Raw genomic sequence first — 19,846 nt, forward strand, 5'->3', positions numbered from 1 at the left:
TTACTGAGGGGGCCTGTAATTGTGGAGGGCACTATGTGTAAATGTTTTTTATGTGTCTGTCAGTTGTGTGGGTGGCACGGTATGGCTGTAGCCATGCCAGTTGGCGCTCTGTATGGGCAAGAGGAAGTGATGCAGAGTTCTGGCAATCTAGTGTTAAGGCTGGAAAGACCTCCTTTCTCCAAGTCCATGCCAGAGGCTCATTTCTGCCACTCATGTTGTTGTTGTTGTTGCCTATTCTTTTGTGTCAGTTCAGCACAATTTTTTTATCAAGCTCCACAGATCACTAAACAGAATAAAAAATAGCAGACAGATGACACCAGAGAGAGGACCTTCACAGCGCTTTTTAACGAGACTCAGCACTCGAAATCCTTGCTGTCCTGTTTTTCTGGGTATTCACTGTATTTGAAGCACTAGCCATCTATCTGATGGACCACGAGCAGCCGGGATTAATCACGGAGGCAGTGGATTATGCTGCAACGAAGTGGGAGGCAGCGAAGGAGAGACAGGGTGAGAGGCATTGCTGATTCACAGGAGACTGGAAAAATGACACTGCATGTGAGCAGTGGAAATGTCTTTGTGCGGGAGGCTGCAGAGGGTCAAGGGGCTCTGTCAGCTCTGTCATGGCCCGCCTGTGGCCCTCCTCTCCGGGTAGAGGGGGCCCTGCTTGGGCCTCTGATGTGCCGCCGATGTGGCAGTCGCATCGTGGGCCGCAGTTTGTTTTTCGCCGAAATGTCAGTGGCCACGCAGAGCTAGGGAGCGAACCCTGGATGCTTTTACTGCATAGGGGTCGAGCCGAGGTGGTTGCGACGGAGCGATGCATCGTGGGGGGAGACGGCGTTCACGGTGACGGAGATGAAGTAACCCTGTGGGCATGGGTGACGGAGTTGAGGGAGGATAAAGGGATGAGCATTTGGGCACTCTGACAGCAACGGTGCCCAGACATAAGGGATGTCATGACACAGGGAGGCTCCCTCATCACAGGCCTCGCACTGGGCTGATTATGTCTATGCCCCTGCTCTCTGGTGTGCTCAGAAGCTCTGATGCTCTTTCCGTAATAACAGAGGCTACACACACCGCCCTCCCCCCTGGTGAGCACAAACACACACACACACACACACTCCTCCTCTACCCCTCCTCTCCCAGCAGGGACTGTGACAAATGGCACATCCTGTTGCTAACAGACATTACTGACATTGGATTTGAATGATTATGTATAATTTGGGTTGCAGTGTTTGTATCTGTGAATGCAAATTATGTTTCTCTTTTTTGTGATCTGTGCTCGATTTTAAAGTTTCAGCGACTTACATGTATGGAGAGTCTCAAATAAAATCCTGTGTGTCTGTGTTTGCGTGTGTGTGTGTGTGTGTGTGTGTGTGTGTGTGTGTGTGTGTGTGTGTGTGTGTGGTGTGTGTGTGTGTGTGTTCTCAGCTGCGAGGCGGCCTCGGGCCGAGATGCCACTGTGTGCCCTGCCAGTCGGCGGTGGATCCTGAGGGGCAGGAGGTGCCCACCGAGTGCAGGGGGCAGAAGACCAAGCACACTGACCACGACATGAACCTGTGCTGGAACGAGATCAAGCGCAAGTCCCACAACATCAGGTGCCATCCACACTCCACTGTCCCTTTAACAGCAAGCGACTTGTGGGACCATCCCACAACAGTGTCTGATTAAATGATCCATATTCTGCCAGCCTACTGAGTTTTCTCTTTTTTCCCTGGCCTTTAGTTTAATCTAGGAAGTTCTCCAGAGTCTCAGTAAGATGAGTTAAGTCATCAGTGCTGGCCTGACCCAGTAAAGACATGCAACTGTTTTGCATGTCATTTGTATGGCTGTGTAGTGTTCTGTGGTTTTTTAATTTAAATGATTATTTAAATATAATGCTTAGCCCTTTAATTACTGTCTTAACCATCGTGCTTCTGTGGGGGTGATTGGTTAGGACAGCCCACCCCACCCCAACCCCACCCCACTTCCGCAGCAGGTGATCATGGGATCATCCTCAAACAGCCCAGCAGGCAGAATGATGGCATAGAAAAATATGTCCTAATGGGCACAGACAGAATGCTAAGTGGCTTTCCATCGGAGATCTTCAGGCAGTACATTGAGTCGTCTAGGCCACGAGGCTGCTTCTTGTCTGACTAGGTTTTCCCAGACCAGCTGCTGTGGTCCTGAGACAGACTGGCTCGGTCAGGATCTTATTGCCGCGATACGTTTTGAATTTTGTAAATCTCATGTCATCATAAAAAAATGTCATGCAAACTTCCCTATTTTCCTTCAGTCTGTCCCAGCATTTGTCTCGCCTGGCCTGGTTGTCCGTCCTCGGGGCCCTGGGGCACGTTTCTCAGAATGAGTGACACAGAGTCTGAGACGCTGAGAATTAGGCACGCTTTATTCAGAGATACCTGACAGCAAAGCAGATGAGTAAGCGGAAATATGTAAATGACATAGCAAGTGCAACATGTGCAGACTTGATAGAATATGCAGTATCAAAAATGAGACTGCCGTCTGTCACTAGCTCAAACCGTACTTGATGTAGCCGTTCACCTGTCTAAGAATGGACATGCCAACATGACAGAGAAAAGACCTTTAACATGGCTGGATAGAAATGACTGCAGTGTAGAGAAAAGGGAGTCGCGTTGTAGGAAATCCTAACAAAACTAATCAACAGTTTTTTATTGTTAGGCTTCCCACAAGCTTCCCACGAGGTACTCCATCTGCGTCGCGATCCACCAATCACAGCTCCCTTCTCTGTTCAGCCTCTCCTAATTACTACTCGTCATCACCTGTACACTGTGAGACATACATGACATATTCATTTCCACCATATCCATTGTGTGTGTGTGCTGAGCATTTAATCTACCCTGTCTATGTTCCAATCCGTTTTGCTTCCTGACATTCGCCTCTGCTTTAGGCTCTTTCGGTTTGGCTGCCTGGTGTTCGCTTGCCCCTAATGTTTTGGCTAATCTCTCTCTGGTTGCCGCCCTTTGCCTGGCTGTGGACTATGGCTTCGGATAGACCCCTTTATAATGAGAGCAGCACGTTCACTCCACCCTGTGCGCATCTGAGTTGTGTCTGCAGTGTTAACCGCTATGAGGAGCATGTTATGAGAGTGTTGACCGTGTTGAAGTGAGGGTTTTATTTTATAAGAAATTTTAAAACCCACAGTGTGATTTCATGTTTTATACTAGAGCAGTTTCCCCATGAATAATTTACCGCAAATATCAGCAGCAAAAACATTTTCTCGGAAAATATGGCAATAAAAAAATAAGTCAAATGAACACAGCCTTGCATTGTCATAATCAGAAGACAATTGGACCTTGTTGGTGTGCTCTCACACACTAAAATGCGTTGTGGTCTGGGTGGAATGTGTCCTGGGGGTTAGTGAGAGGACAGAGGCATGCTGGGAATGTGTTGCCGTGGTGAGGGAGCCGTACCGGTGTTGGCTCTGCCTGTTTCGGGACACTCGCTTCCCACGTGACACAGATGTGAGGGGGTGCTGATGGCCTGAGACATTCTTCTCGCACCCACTGAACTCTGTGCAGCCTGCTGTTCACATTAAAACACACAGAGTATCACTGTACTAACATACTGGCACTAAGCCATTTTCCATAGCTTGGGACCGTCTTGTCAGTGTGGTGGGCTCTGAATCCAAAGCTATTTGAGTTCTGTCCTATAGGAAAATAATGCCAATACTGATGATCTTGGAGTGCAGTGACCCCTCCACCATCCAGTATCCTCGTTGTTACTCTCTACTGTAATGTCTTGTCAGGTCCTGGTGCCATCCAGGCTAGTAAGTCTTAATTGATCTATAATGGAATGATAATTGCTATAATCTAATCTAGGAAACCGGGGTCAGTGAATAAAAGTTCTTTGGGTTGTTTGTGCTGTTGAAATGTGTGTGTGTGAGTGTGTGAGTGTGTGAGTATAGGAGACAGCATTTGTGTGCTGGTATTGCTGTAGCCGTGGAGCTCTGTGAAGTCTCCACTATCTCTGACCATTTATGGACATGTAACATTGTTGACGCACAGGCTTTTTGACTCATCCTGAAATTGGTGCCGTTTCTCAGGCTTTTAAGCTTTTAAGCGACGTGCCATCCTGAGTTTTCTGAACTCCAGAACCGTTAATGTGAGACTTACAGTGGTGTCTTAATTAGTCGGGTTTAGAGCGAGGACCTAAGCGCTTCATGTAGAAATGTCAAGACAAAATCTTCATCTGATAACCTCATCTCACTAGGAGAGAGAAAGCACTTTAAGAGCGCGTTTACGCGGCACACGCCAACCCTAAACAGAGTCTCCGTAGAAACCCACGCGTGTCTTTTGGGCTCCCTGCTTCTGCACTTGCGTCATTCTGGGGGCTTGCAGATGAGGAGATTTGACCGACACAGGGCTGTGTCTGTGTGATTTCAGCGGGGTGGGCGGGCACTCGCGTTCGCACACGTACCGAACGTTGTGCGAACACCAGGGCTGCCAAACAAGCCCGAACTTTTTCAGACGCTCTAATGAAGGAACACATTGGCGGGGATTTATAAGAGTGTGAATTATTTAACGTCTGTTCGGCGGCGGGGGAGTGGGGTTGCGATGAGTATGGTGGGTGGAGGCAGTGAGGCGCGATGCATGCACATCCATCAGGCAGTGCGGTGTGAATCAAACCGTCCTGTTTCGCTGGCTACAGCCACTGTGGCCATGCCGACTGCCGCTGTCTGGCTTTGAAAGGACATCATTATGTTGTGCCACTTAGGACAGCACTCATTCAAAAAGAATCATTAAACAAGAGGCGTGGGGTCAAAATGGGGGGGTCATAAACAGTATTCACATGGGTGAACCCCTAATTATTCTTAATTGTGATGAAGAGGATGGAGGGTATCTGATTAATCCCAACAGATGGGCCACAGACAGCAGTTTGAAGTGCTTCTGAAAGCTGTGTGGATGGCAGGCGAAGCTCTGTGCCCTCACTTTGACTTCAGGCTCACCAGAGACTACGGATAAAGCAGCTTTGGACGTGGTTGTCCGGCTCGGAGTGCCCGACCTCTGCTCTACTCTCTGTCTCCCGACACAGAGAAGATCAGGCTTGTGCTCAGCTGCCAGGGCCAGTTAGCGTTACACGTCCTCCCTCTACCTCCTGAGACCGGGCTCTCCTCTTGCTCCTCGCTCCCCCACTCCACGAGACATCTGCCCTTGAAAAACGTCCATTTCGTGGCCCGTCAGCTCTGCGCGCCTTATCTCTTCATTAATCCCGGCTCTGCGGAGGCTGTGCACTCGAGCTTCCACGGGCGTCTGCATGTGCCATTTTGTCGCCAGTGCCTGTTATGTAATTGAGCACTTCTGTGCATGCACCCAGTGGCGTGTCCACACGCGTGTCTCCACGCATGTGCTTTGCGATGCATGCGGCTAAACTCGTTTGTACAGGGGCGATCAGCAGTAAGCTTGCTCCTAAGTGGATATGTTTTTTGACGTGTGTGTGTGTGTGTGTGTGTTTCGGAAGCATATGATGTGGAGAATGAAGGTTAAGGAAGTGAGTCATGCTCATTTGCTCTCAGTCCTGATGCCTAGTGCAGTCACCGTGAGTTTAGCACAGATCTGCTAAATTCAAATACACATCACTAACTCACCCCTAGGGTGGCAAAACTGTTTCCCGCTCTGCGATGGCTTGCCCCGTTTCAGCAGCAGAGCAACTCCCTCTCGCATACCGCACTGAAGAGCTCTTTCAAACACAGGAAATTTGTTTTAATCGAATGGAATTTTTAAAAATGGCAATGGAATCAGTTTCTGATGTTAAAGTGACTTGATTTTGTTGGCCTAGCATAATTTTTATGTGTAAATTGCTGGAGGTGACATGGTACATTGAAATACCCTGGGCAGAAATTAACCATTCCTTTTTTGACTTCATGAGAGGTTTTTTATTAACACCGTGGGGAGAATGCAGTCATTGCTCATTAGTTTATTGATTCAGTATAGCCAGTTCTATCGCATGATGAATTGTTGGCACTAACTGAAGTTCTAGCCTTGTTCACAAATCTATTTTTCACCTTCTTTCAGAACATTTCAAATTGATCCCAGCACCTATTTTAAGCAAGTCGTTATGTTTTGTCAACTGAATTGCATATTACAACAAATCTGATAGCCAAGCCAAGAAGCTTCTAACTACTTACCACTACGAAACCCATTAGCTGTGCTGTGAATGTGTTTTGTCTCGATTGTAGGGAGGTGAGCGAATTAGTTATTAGTTCATTAGATATATAAAAGTCTTATCCTGCTTTCATGTCTCCTGACTATAACATTAATAGGAACACAGTAAATGTGTGTGCCCGTCTGTGTGTGTGTGTATATGCGTGTGTGTGTGCGTGCGCTGAAAACATTAGTCATTGACAGGGCTGCAGAGCATAGCTTAAGACATGCACCTAATAAGGCATTTGATAAAAAAGAGTGCAAACAGCCTAACTCATGCCTTCAGCCCTTCACTGACCAGTGACTCGCGGCCTGACGGCTGAGTGCTATGTGATTGAGGTGTTGGGTTCCACACATTCGCACTCCACACATTCTGAAAGGAAAAGAATGGAGATGTTCCCAACGCAGCCTGTTCTGTTATCCAGGTTTTCCTGTACCGATGAGCTGGAGCGCACTGGGAGGGGCCTGGAACAGCTCCCGAGGTCTATTTGTCAGAGAAACAAGCTGCTTCAATCCCATCCTCTAGGGCCGCGCTGTAGAGCGAGTGCCCCGCAGGCTGTCCTTATTGACAGCGTCGGCCTCGCTGGCTGATGCGTCACGTGAAATCTGGATATCCGCTGCCTTACAAGGAGCCGCATGGTGACCCCGGGGCTCCTTCACCCGCCATCATCAAGCTGGGTGCCCTTGCCACTCGGGCCCCCGGCAACCGTCACGGTGCTGCCTCCGAGGCGTGCCAGGAATGGCCTCCCATTAATCCCGGACAAGGGGCGGAGGAGAGACTTTGGCAGCCCGGGTCTGTCGCAGTTCCAGCACGCCCCTCCATGTGACTCCCCGTCCATTACACAGTGCCGGCCCCTTAAAGTGTCTCCCCTTTCACTAGGAAAAGGAGCGCGGTTACAACTACACCTGTTTGGCGGAAGCGTCTTTGGTTCGTTGCTTGTGGACCCAGCAGGCTCGGGGAGGGTCCGTGCGATGCACGGGCCTGCTCAGGGAGATTTGGGAGAGCCAGTGCCCACTGCTTGGCAGCGTGGAGGGTGCAGGTTGACGTTTTGTACGGATCGTGGCGTGGTGGGTGTTTTGAAGAGACGGCGGGAGAGCGGGAGAGAGAGAGAGGTGCTGGGTGTATGTGGAAAGTGGTGGTAAATCATCGTGTTTTTTTTGGCTTGAGCTCAGCTGTGATGTGCCTTTGTGATGTGGATCAGTGTGTGAGGGCCCAGGCTATATAAAGTATATACTCTTTCTGGGACACCTGTATCCTGTCCGCTGTGAACCAGGAGTGCTGAATGGCTCTAATGCAGTCAAATTACAGTTAGGAGATGGAAATAACGGCATTTTATACATGAAGACAGAACAGATATGCCCCCCCCATGTGCACGTTCACAAACACAAACACACACACACACACACACAAATAGAAATCCACACAAATAGAAATCCCCACAAACAATAAGTCAAGGACATGATCAGTCCTTAGTGAGAGCTAAGAACAAAACAAACACCATCAACAGATGCACCCGTGTTACAGAGAAGGTAGGCATATTTACCCTGCTTCTTTGCTTCCTGCGCTTGCCCCCTGTACATAAACGCACACACCGTCACACACAAACACAGGCACTGAAAATCACACACAATCGGACTACACACAAGGCTGTGGATGCTTGTTTGATGGTGGTGTGTTTGGGTGCAGTATATTCATGGCACAAAGCCCATTAGAGGAGCCCCACCTACCGCCCCACTTCACTTGGAAGCCATCAGCCAGAGCGGTTATGCTAAGTGCACGCATCAAGCACAGTCTCTGGGTGACAGCAGATTCCTTTCATGTGGATGACATGAATTGTGCGGAGGTCTAAACCTCACTGCCGACTGGCCTTCGACTCATTACTTTTATGTGTGTGTGTGTGCGCTTGCGAGGTTGAGATTATAGAGCCGACTGGTAGCCCTAGATCACGCAGGGTCTTTAATGCAGTGTTCATAGCCTGGCTGCCTTTATTGGAGTCTGATAAGAAAATCATAAGGGTCTCCAGTCCATTCCAGAACAGAGCAGGCAGAGGTAGGTTCCTCTTCTGTGCGTATTCCAGCTCTCCTTCCACTTTCTCTTGTTCATTTTTTCTCCTTCTTTCATTTGAGTTTTCCCTTTTTCTTTCTCCTTCACTTGCTCATTCTATACTCATTCTCTCATTCTACTCTCCTCTTCTGCTGCTCTCCCATATATAACCCTAAGGAAGCAATGGCTTACCATTCAGACATCACGAGACGCTAGGCAAACCGTGGCAAACAGAGATGAAAAATCCAGACTGTAGCCCCAGCACGCTTTGTGTGCTACTGCCGTTTGTTATGCTGGATTGCCGCATTGCCTACTTCTCAAATTGAGGCTAATCAGAATATATAAAAGCACAGCCTCCGTGTCCTGTTCACTGCTGTTGCTCACGGCATGAGCTGTAATCACAAGGGTTTTCTACCCCAAAACCCCCATGCAGAGCGACTCGATTCTTCAAGACATTGCAGCAGTCAAGCGCTTGCACTGTTCAATCGTACGGAAATTCACAGTCGCTTTGGGCCTAAACACTTATGCGCTTGAGCAAGTCATTACCGGACCTTCGCAAATCTTGGGTACTTTGTTTCGCCGCTTTCATTTTCCTGGTCTCCTCTTGCGCTCGCTCCCGCACTGTTAATACATCAGCCCGTGAGGATTTGCGAGCGGCGTGCAGCCGGGCGGCTCTGATGCGGCAGCATGTGGTGGGGTGTGGCCGAGCCCTGCTGCGGCGCTGGCTGTAATTGAAAAGCGGCTCTGTTCCCTCATGCCCTCCTCCCGTCCACCCCAGCTGTGAGAGTGATAGAAGCCGCCCGACTCCCAGAGACGATCCCAGCCTGTGCTTTGCAGGTGGCTAAGGGACTGATTTGATGGTTTGATTTTTTTTTTTTAAAACTCCATGTTCATGCTGTCATAAATGTGATTGGATCCTTCCCCACACCCTCTTCCATTTAAGCGCTGCAAATCAGTGAAGTGAAGCTCTCTTTTATCCTCTTGCTATGTGTAGGCGCACTGTGGAGACGCAGTGGCTTGGATATGGGACTCCTTTTTACATCTTGTCCTTGAAACGGAGGTTGGAGTCAGTCCGAGCGGAGCTGTCGGCCAGGGGAGCTCTGCTCTGGGTTGTGACCCTGGGTTGTGCCTCCGTGGTGGGGCTGTCGTCTTCTGTGTTGGCAGGGTGCGGCTGGAAGCCTTCTCAGACAACAGCGGAAAGCTGCAGATCTCCTTGCAGGAGATCATCGAATGGCTCACGGCCAAGGACGAGGAGCTGTCCGAGCAGCTGCCCATAGGGGGCGATGTGGGGGCAGTACAGCACCAGCGGGAGTTCCACCAGGTAGTGCCATACACACACACACATACACACACTTTTACATACAAACACATTTGCACCTTCCCTCATTTCTATATGTTTCAATTAGACATTCTCTTGTCTGTGGCTATTAATCAACCTGTCTATCAAAATAATGAGCCCAGTTAAACATTTAACACTTTGGAAGCGGGACAGGAGCTACAGTGTAATGAATTAGACAAGTGTGCTGGTTCATCCGCTTGTGAGGGATAATAAAAAACTGACCTATTATCATAAAGAGAAAGACATGTCTATACCCTTGTAATTGTAATGCCAACACTCCTCTGCTACTTGTCTGAACCAGAGCCAAGCCTACCAAAGTACAATTAATAACTTAAGCTATGTGTGTTTCTATAACCTCGCTCTGTTTCTTTGGGGGTGTGGTATTCTGCAAAGCACTGCAATGACTGTGTGCTGGTTTTCAAAAGCACGGAACCACACGTGCGTTATGATATCAACGGCTCACAGGTGCTACCGAATGCAGTGCTGTTCATATATACAAAGTTGCATACAAAAAGAAGTGAGGAGGATAATCTTGTTTCTGGCTCTTTTACAGACTCTCTCTCTCTATCTCTCTCTCACACACACACACACCCTTACACCATGTAATTGGTTCTGTACTGCTGTGGAAAGCTCTTTCCACCTTTGTTCCAATTTCTAGTGCTGTCAGTCTGTAATGTTCCACTGGAAGTCTAGTCCTGCAGGGGGTTGGGCGTTAGTGGGGAGAGGGACACTCCTCCTCTTACTCCCATTAGACAGTTTTAAGAAGCCAGAGATTACATTGCTTTCACACACACACACACACACACACACACACACACACACACACACACACACACACACACACACACACACACACACAAACTCATCTCCCTCATCCTCCACATGAACTTATAGTAATGCCAACCATGAAAATACATTCAGTATAACAGTAACAGCCTCAGCCTCCAACTCTAAACCATCATAGTCCTTCTAAACCATCATAGTCCTTCTAAACCATCATGGTCCTTCTAAACCATCAATGTCCTTCTAAACCATCAATGTCCTTCTAAACCATCACAGTCCTTCTAAACCATCAATGTCCTTCTAAAGCATCATAGTCCTACCAAACCACCATAGTCCTTCTAAAACATCATGGTCCTTCTAAACTACCATAGTCCTTCTAAACCATCATAATCCTACCAAACCATCTTAGTCCTTCTAAACCATCATGGTCCTTATAAACCATCAATGTTCTACTAAACCATCATAGTCCTTCTAAACCATAAATGTTCTTATAAACCATCATACTCCTTCTAAACCATAAATGTTCTTCTTAACCATCATAGTCTTTCCAAACCATCATAGTCCTCTTCACTTAACAGGTTCCCTGTGTATTTTTTTCCTGCAGCCCTTTCCATTGTAATCTATGCATGGTGCTCTTTTTGCCCAAGCATAATATTAGGCTTGGTGGTTAGCATGTTTGCCTCTCAGTGCTGTGGTCTCTGGTTTGAGTCTTTCTCTGGGTGGAGTTTCCATGTTCTGTCTGTGTGGGTTTCCTCTGGGGTCTCTGCTTTCTTCCCACAGTCCAGAGACATGGAGGTTAGGTCATTTGGCTATCCTAATAAATCCTGGGGTGTGTGTGTGTGTGTGTGTGTGTGTGTGTGTGAATGCCCAGTGATAGCTACCTTAATAAAAGTTGTCCTCGTGAATGATTGCATGCCCAGTGGTGGATGGTGCTCTATCCTGGGTGTTGTCCTCTTTCTCTTTCCTGCACCTGATTCAGTACCCCAGGGGGGTGGGTTTTCTGGTTGAGAGTATGCTCTGTGCAGTTGGCTGCTGCTTCTCACTGGTGTGTGACTGGATGTAAAAGCTGTAGGTGTTAATTGGAAAGTGACCTTGAGTTCCTTAAATGGTGCTATATCAATATAACTTTCATTCCATTCATAATGATTATGTGGATTTTTCAGACGATATTCAGATATGTGACACCCTGCACTTTTTTGTGCCTGTCCCTGTTTAGTGTTTGTCCAATTTGAATTCTGGTGTGACCTCCACCAGACAGCAGACTGCAACGTCAGTGAGGCAACCCCGAAAAAAAACCCCAGCAGCTATTATGGACATTTGTATTCTCAGGGTGCAGGCAAACGGTAGCCCTTTAGCCACTATCAGCCTTCAGAGCTTGTGTTTGTGTGTGTGTGTTCTCTGTGCTGTTATCTTTAAGAGAGCAGGGTATAATGAGGTCAGAATCAGGTCAGGACAAGACTGCCATCTTAACACTGAACACTGAATGTGTCTATACCGACGTATGCAGAACTGACATGATCCAAAATTTTTTTTTTTTTCATGTTTCCTAAGCCAGTGGCAGAGCTCCTGACTGTAAAATTTAGTGAGAATGAAAGTTTTAGGCTGAAGGAAGAAAGAACTATGCTCACCCCAGGCCTTGGCTAGTGTGTGTGTGTGTGTGTGTGTGTGTGTGTGTGTGTAGTTGTGTGCGGGGTGGTTTGGGTGGGGGACCTTTTGCCATGGAAACACAACAGGAGCCTTATCACTGTTAGCAGTCCTTCAGTGCACTCTTGGGTGTTTACCTGCGGCCGTGTTTTCCACTTCGTCAGGCTCTGTATTCATCTGCATTTGCTTCACAAGGGGCCCGTGCAGGGATACTGCTACCGCACTGGGCCTTTGTGCGGCTGCTCTGGTTGAATGAGAGACAACAGCCATTGTACTCCATGGCCTGAGCAACTCCATTTGGTAATAAAGGACGTTTTAAGTAAAGGGTAATCTCTTCTTGCAGTGTCAGGGTTGGCCTTTCGGCTTTCACGGTGGCGAGTGAGAAGCGTTGTGCCGAGTAAGCTGGTCCGCGTGCGAGTGATGGAGGAGCTGCTGGGGTCGATTAGAGCACGCCTGGGGGTAACAGGGGCATGTCTCTTAGCATCCATTGGGGAAACGGTTATAGGGTGAATTCCCCCAATGAATCATAGCAGGAAGATCATCGTGATGTAGGAAGCGTAACCCAGGCCGTGCTTTTCTTAGTGAGACGGTTTTTGGAAAGCTTGACCCTGGGTGAGATAGGCAGTCCTGGACGTGTGCAGACTGGCAGGGGAGTGCGCCCATGCTTTGCCGTGCTGCAGCATCCATACACATGACTTTGGTGGGTGGGCAGAGAGCCAGCACTGTGTGTGTGTGTGTATGTGTGTGTGAGAGTGTGTGTCTTCGTGTGTGAGCTGCTGAGTGTGCCTGTACAAATGTGCATTGTGCATATCCGTGCCTACTAGAAATCAGTCAGGAGTCAGTAGCCTCTCAATCTTCAGATCCTTGATGTTGATTTATGTACTCGGGAGTATCTTCAAACTGGCTACAGATGGACTCCCTCTCCTCACCTCACTGTCCGCAGGCCTTCATGGAGGATGTGAAGTCCAGGGGGCCATTCATCTACTCTGTGCTGGAGTCTGCCCAGGCCTTTCTGACGCAGCACCCATTCCAGGAGCCTGAGGAGACGCTGCCAGACGGCAAAGGTCTGCCGCTCGTTCCTCAACCCCCCGGCCACTTACAATTCTGCCCCTTCGAGCCACCATTTTTTTGACATACTCAGCACAGGAGTATCCAGGGAGAATTCAGCATGTTTTATGTAGGCCGTTGACTGGAGCTGGGTCATCCCCAATTAGCCCAGTGCAGCGGTGCATGCCACATGCGCAGACATCAATAATGAAGACATTTGGGCCATTGTGTTCACTGTTTTGTCTCCTCTCCTCTCGTGCAGAGGTGTCTCCGAGGCGACGCATGCTGAACGTGAGCCGCTCCGTGTGGAAGCAGGCAAACGTGACCAGCGACCTTTGGGAGAAGCTGACGGCACGTTGCGTGGACCGCCACCGGCACATGGAGCGCACCCTAGAGCGGCTGCTGCAGGTGCAGGCAGCCATGGGTGAGCTGGCGGCGGCTCTGGAGCAGGCCGAGGGCGTGCGCGATGCCTGGGAGCCTGTCGGAGACCTCTTCATCGACTCACTGCAGGACCACATAGATGCCACCAAGGTGTGCAGAGTGAGGCCTTCTGCCTGGGCAGCGCGCAGCTGAGAGCTGTTCACAGTAATGCTGGCCACAGTAGGCTGATCCGAGTGGCGGCTTTGAAGCGCACAAAGTATTGCTTGTCCTGTTGGGGTAACCGCAGCAACCCATGGGACTCCTGAAATGCTTCGTAGTGCCTCCAGTTCTCCTGCTCTGTGGGTTTCCGCTCTAGGCCTGCTGTAAGCAGCAGTAGCTATAAAGCTATATAAACGGGGGCAACAGATAAAAATCTTTACATATGTCGAATGTGAAACGGAGCTTAAACCGACAGTAGCTGCTGTGAGGAGTGGGGCTGGCCGCCCATTCTCCATTATGCAGTTCCCTGTTTCCTTTTTGGTAGCTGCACGTTGAAGCCTGACTGCAGGAGGCATGGCCAGCACGGCCGAATTAAAAACCGCGGCCGTTCTGATTGGCCGTTCTTGGGCATAAAGAAATGAGGTGGTCACTTCCTGTCCTCTCATTACCACTGACCTGTAAGTGGGTCACATCTGAAACATAACTGCAATAAACTAGACGCTATAATCTTGTGTGGGGGACGCTGTCCTAGCAATGCCCAGCCTCTCATTGGCTGCCGGTGCTGGCGTCTGGGTGGCCCTGTCTGCACAAGCCCCTGGATGTTGCCTTTCTATTCCAAGGTGGAGAAGAACACGGGGGACCTGCTGTTTGCATCTCTAGCACATCATTAATCTTGATTTGCCCTGGACATGCATCAAAAATGGCAGGAGCCCGTGAGAAATCAAACCTCCAGCTGTCCGAGTGAGCAGTGAGGCTAACCAGCACGCTTCGCCATCCCCCTCGCTCTCTCTCTCTCTCTCTCTCTCTCTCTCTCTCTTTCTCTCCTTTCTTGCATTCTGTCTTTCATTCCATATTTTTCTTTTCTCTCTCTTTCTTTCTCTTTCTCCCTCTCTCTGTCTTTCTGCCCCTGCTCCACCTCTTCAGCTCTTTAAGGACGAGCTGATCCAAGTGAAGGAGGGCATGAAGCAGATCAATGACCTGGCCCACCAGCTGGCCATCTCCGACGTGCACCTGTCCATGGAGAACGCCCGTGCCCTGGAGCACCTCAACAACAGGTGGAAGCTGCTGCAGGTAGGCGACACACACCTGTGTGTGAGCGCGTGTGTATGTGTGTGTGTGAACATGTGTGACCCACTGTTATTTACATGCCCCCTTATACAAACTCTCAGGTTGTACCAGTCTGCTCCATTTGTTTGGGACTCACTCACAGATGTAATGCATTTTAAACTCTAATGTTCTCATATTTAATCTCTTAAATAATTTATCACCTCGGGTCTGGGTGAAAACGCTCAGTCATTTCAGCTTAACTACACTTAATGCAAACACACGAACACACAAAACGACACAAACTCAAATAGCATTCTAAACTAGCTGGGAAATACCTTCGTCTGGCACAGACATTTCCATTCGTTATTCGTTTCTCCACAGTGCTCAACTTGAGCATCTATTTAGACTAAATATGAACAAATCAATTAGGCTGAACCAGCCCACCTTTTTACATTGACTAGTGGAGACATGTAGTGTGCAGAGGGCTACATTAATTTTCCATTATGCTTGAATTAGAGCCCAGTGTCCTTGAAATGCCTGAGACAGAGAGAGAGAGAGAGAGAGAGAGAGAGAGAGAGAGAGAGAGAGAGAGAGAGAGAGAGAGAGAGAGAGAGAGAGAGAGAGAGAGATTCTGGGGCTTTGTGTCGGTATGAATAGATTTTCGGGCTTTACATCCTGTTCTTTACATCCCTGTTTTGACATCCTCTGACGATGCTTTACATGGCAAATCCAATACCTTCTAAATCAGCCAGGATTAGGTAGAAGAGCGTATTCCCCAGAGACGCTTCTCCAGGAAAAGAATTTGGAGTCAAGGATTGAGTGCAGTAAACTTCTTGTGCACTAAATTGCAGGCTGTCTCTGGCCAGTCCTTCCCGCTCCCCTGGGCTCCGTCCACCGGAGCGCACTCCATTCCCTGCCCATTTACTTCAGCCTAGCTGTTGTCTTCATTTGAAGCTTTTCCTGCTTCCCTCAAAGGACAGGGAGGAGAGCTGTCCGCTAACTGCAGGAAGAGAGAGCAAGCGTCTGTGTCTGTGTGCACCCGTTTCCATTTTGTGCTTTTCAGTGAGAGTATGCGTGCATGTTTCTGTGTGTGTGTGTGTGTGTGTGTTATGTGTGTTCACAAAGAGGGGTTAAATACAAGAAAAGAGTCCCTTGTGATTCACCCCAGGGTATTCTTGTTCTGTCTGTTTTTCTGTTCTCTTGGTTTATCTCTTCTCTCCCCCCCAATCTCAGGGTTCTATCGAGGAGCGCCTGAGCAGTTGCAGGACGCCCACAGAGACTTTGGCCCCGGATCGCAGCACTTCCTCTCCAGTAAGCTGGCCTGCTGGTGGGAGGCTGCCCCGGGCTGCCTGTTGCCCTGTGGGCCTGGGGGGGGGGGTTGGACAGGGAACGGGGCCAGAGCCAGGAGGAAGGTCCGCTAACTGCACGCTGATGACTGGGCTACCGCGGCACACTCAACTCAGCAGCGCAGAGTCTGCCGTCTCACCAGAATTCCAGGTCTCTGCCCGGGCACTCCCACGGAGCGGCTGGCTTAGCCGTGGAAGTGCAAAACTCTGAGGCGGGTTGCCTCTGGGAGCTGGAGACGAGACGTGCGGCCCTTTAAATCGCTGATATCAGTGTCTAACATAGCCCTTGATTCAAAATAATTTCCCCCGTAAGGGGGGTCTGTTACTCCGTCTGCTCTAAACTGTTTTTCTTTCCTTTTCCCAGTGCTGAATTTTTTTGCACTACTGATTGCGAGAAATGTGTAACTTCCTTGACTCACATTCCCTCACACTGCATATGTAATTTTTGTAATGCAACATTAAAAATTTATTCTATATTTTAATAATTGCATCATGTTATGTTCAAAAATGTAATGTACTTTTTTGTCATATGCTAATATTAGTCATAGAGATTTTCTGATCACACATGCTATTAATGCCGGTCACAAGGTTTTAAAACTTCTGCCTATGCGTCATTATTGAACAAAGTGCTCAAGAGCGAATTCTAATCACTTCCCAGTGCCATGGGAGCATGAAGATGCATTGCTGTCTAACGAAATTTGTAAAAAAAAAAAAAATTAAAAAAAAAAAAAGGCTGGGAAAGAGTGACTCTCTAACGAGAACAGACCCAATCGTCTTCACCGGGCTATGAATAGCGTATCCAGACCTGAATCCCAGCTCGAAGGCATACCTCTGTACCGCTAACTGGTTCTTTTCACCACATCTTTCAGTGCCATTTAAGACACTGCTCTCTCTTCTGGAAAAATAATGGCCCTCGGGTGTTCTGAATCCCGTCCGTGTACCCCTGCGGTTTGTAGTCTGTTTGCACGACAGCAGGGCACCTGGAAAAAGTTGACCCGTGCCATTCGGGATTTTACAAATAGCTTTTCATGCCTGACATGTTTGTCTGATTGATACTGCTCCTACTCACTCGCGCTCTCTCTCTCTAGGTTCCGTGCAGATACCTTGGGAGCGCGCTATATCCCCCAACAAAGTGCCCTACTACATCAAGTAAGTTCAGCCGTGAGCCACCCGCAGTTAGTGTGCAGCAGCAGCAGCAGCAGCTTGCGCTCCAAACCAGTGGTGACGGACATCAGGTTATCGAGCCACGAGAGGACAGAGAGAGATGCCCCAAACACAATTACTGTTCCCTGGTGCAGAAGATTATTGTGCTTTGATATGAATAATATTTCGACCGCACAGAGACTTTGTCAGGCGGTCAAGCTGTTTCACAGCCCATTTCTGTTTGCACAGATATCAGTCAGTGAGGCCTGAACATTATGGCTGTTGTCTTTTAAGGGAAAGTATTGGGTCTGGTGCCTCTGTTTGTTCGATACTCCCTGCCGGCTGGAACCGTGTGTACCTTTGTGTTCCCGACCGGAATCCATTAGCGCATCCCCCACGCGAGGAGTGCAGCTGGGCAGTGTTTGTCGCCGGGCCGATCGATGCGTGCTCTTCTCGGGTAACGACGACCGAGTGAGCGGCTCCCGCGGCTCCTGCTGACTGCCTGCTCCGCACCGCTCCGTGCCACTTGCCTGTTTTATTTGTCCTCGTTATTAATTCGTTTGAGACGTGCTTCTTTTCTCGTGGCTGGAGCTGCCACGGCCTGCTGCAGCCGAAAGGGTACAGCGTCCACGCGGCTGCTGAGAGCGGTCAGAGGTTTTATTTATTTATTTGTTTTGTCAGGCGCGCGCCAGCTCTGTGCAGCGCTAAGGGTTTTTTGTTCAAATTTGAGCACGGACTAGCCATTGTGATGCAGGGTAGGGTCTCAGGAATTTTTCCACTCCAACCTCTGTGTTTTTACTTTGTAATATGATTCTCCTACCTTGTATTTCTGTTTTTCATTCTTTATTTCTCTCTCTCTCTCTCTCTCTCTCTCTCTCTCTCTCTCTCTCTCTCACACACCGAGAGACTCGGTCCTCCGTTTATACTGAAATGTTGGTCTCCTTTCTCTGTTATTTCTCTCCCCTTTACTTCCTCCGTATCACTGTCGCTAGCCATCAGGCTCAGACAACCTGCTGGGACCATCCAAAGATGACAGAGCTGTATCAAGCACTGGGTAAGACGATTAAATTCAGGCTCGGGTCTTTCATCCTCGTGTAGCCTCCTACCATCATACACAATGCGTGAAGCGCACAGTACACGCGCACACACCTCAGTACCTTTCGCCTCATTAAAACCCTTCCCCCAGTGACACACCACTCTCATTAGCAGGCACGCGATTGCTATGCCAGCCTCTAATTAACAAGGATTAAAGGGCATTTTCCGCATGTGTTAATCTGAGCTTGCATGGTGCACCCAAACACCGACGCTACCGGAGCTGCTGCGGCCCACCCAGCCGATGTGTATGCAGGAGGGAGGGGCCTTGACTGGGAGGCGGAGCCAGATGCTCTTCTCTCCTCCGAATAACCCTGCTCACGTTCTCCCACCTCTCTTGCAGCGGACCTGAACAACATCAAGTTCTCCGCCTACCGCACGGCCATGAAACTGCGGCGGGTGCAGAAGGCTCTGAGACGTATGTATTCCTGGACCTCCTCGCCGAGCCCCCGCCACCCACCTCTCGCCCGTCTCTGAGCGCATCCGACATCGATTAGCTACGGATACGGGCCTGGCTTGCCGTCTTTCTCGTTAGGGACAGTCATTTTCACGCAGCCTAATTACGCCTAATAACTGGTGTGATTACGCATCTTGTAGGGGGGTAATTGATCGGCCTGGATGCAGAATTAGGTGCGGTTTATCTGCGTCTCTCTCCCTCTCCCTGTCTATTGTGGGTATGCAGCAGGTTGACTACCTCCCAGCCTAGGAGTCACAGATGGGTGGAACAGAGCAGTCTCTTTAATGCTCCTCAACCTGTGTGCCCTCCCTCCTAGGGGTAATACTGCATAAGCGCGCGTCATCGCTCCCGTTTTGCCGCCTTCTTTTCCTTTAGCTCTCTCTTTCTGGCTCTGACGTCTCCCGCCATCACATTCTCGCTTTTTCACTTGCTCTCTCTCTTCTGTTCCTGCCCTTTATTTCGCCCTCTCTGCTGGTCCTGCTGTATGTCGTTGGAAGGATTAATTAGCAGCGTTACCGTAGAAACTCTGCAGCTTCCCATGCGGGCGTGCCGTGATTGAGGATGGCAGCACACAAAGAGCGTCCGCCAGGCTCTGCTGGGGTCTGGAAGGCCAACCCTAAAAGCACTCCAGCCACTCACTCCCTCTCTCTGTCATCTCATTATCGTATTATCCAATCACGCGCAACATTAGTGGACAGCCTTAAATCTATAGATCCTCCGAAATGGCCCAGGAAAATGACTTTAGTACAGGCAAATTGAATTAATTTTCACTTTACACACATAATCCGTAACCCTGAACTTTAAACAAAGCAACAAGCAAGTGAGCGTTATGTATTCATCTCGTGTGTGTGTGTGTGTGTGCGTGTGCGTGGACACGTAGTGGACCTGCTGAAACTCACCAGCTTGGTGGAGGTGTTCAGAGAGCAGGAGCTACAGCATGGCGAGTATGTGATGGATGTGGTGGAGGTGATCCATGCGCTAACCGCCCTGTACGAGAGATTGGAGGAAGAGCGGTCCATCCTCATCAATATCCCTCTCTGTGTGGACATGTGCCTGAACTGGCTGCTCAACGTCTACGACAGGTACGGCCATATTTCCCACTATCCCTCCCAACTGTTCTCGCCCCTGTGACCGCCGCACTCCATCTGATCACACCCACTTCACCTT

General features: G+C 49.1%; 1 protein-coding gene across 1 annotated transcript in view; it reads left to right on the top strand.

Annotated features, from left to right (window-relative positions):
* Nucleotides 1-1,432: 1,432 nt before the first annotated feature.
* drp2 (dystrophin related protein 2) overlaps nucleotides 1,433-19,846 on the top strand; it is a 40,681-nt gene continuing 22,267 nt past the window's right edge. Inside the window, 11 exon segments of the mRNA XM_035532132.1 lie at nucleotides 1,433-1,595; nucleotides 9,367-9,523; nucleotides 12,912-13,032; nucleotides 13,278-13,546; nucleotides 14,519-14,665; nucleotides 15,875-15,893; nucleotides 15,896-15,952; nucleotides 17,076-17,136; nucleotides 18,123-18,184; nucleotides 18,566-18,640; nucleotides 19,560-19,761. Of these exon segments, the coding sequence (XP_035388025.1) occupies nucleotides 1,549-1,595; nucleotides 9,367-9,523; nucleotides 12,912-13,032; nucleotides 13,278-13,546; nucleotides 14,519-14,665; nucleotides 15,875-15,893; nucleotides 15,896-15,952; nucleotides 17,076-17,136; nucleotides 18,123-18,184; nucleotides 18,566-18,640; nucleotides 19,560-19,761 (1,217 nt within the window). The 5' untranslated portion in view covers nucleotides 1,433-1,548.

This window comes from Electrophorus electricus, chromosome 12 (assembly GCF_013358815.1).
Source record: "Electrophorus electricus isolate fEleEle1 chromosome 12, fEleEle1.pri, whole genome shotgun sequence".
NCBI classification, from domain to species: Eukaryota; Metazoa; Chordata; class Actinopteri; order Gymnotiformes; family Gymnotidae; genus Electrophorus; species Electrophorus electricus.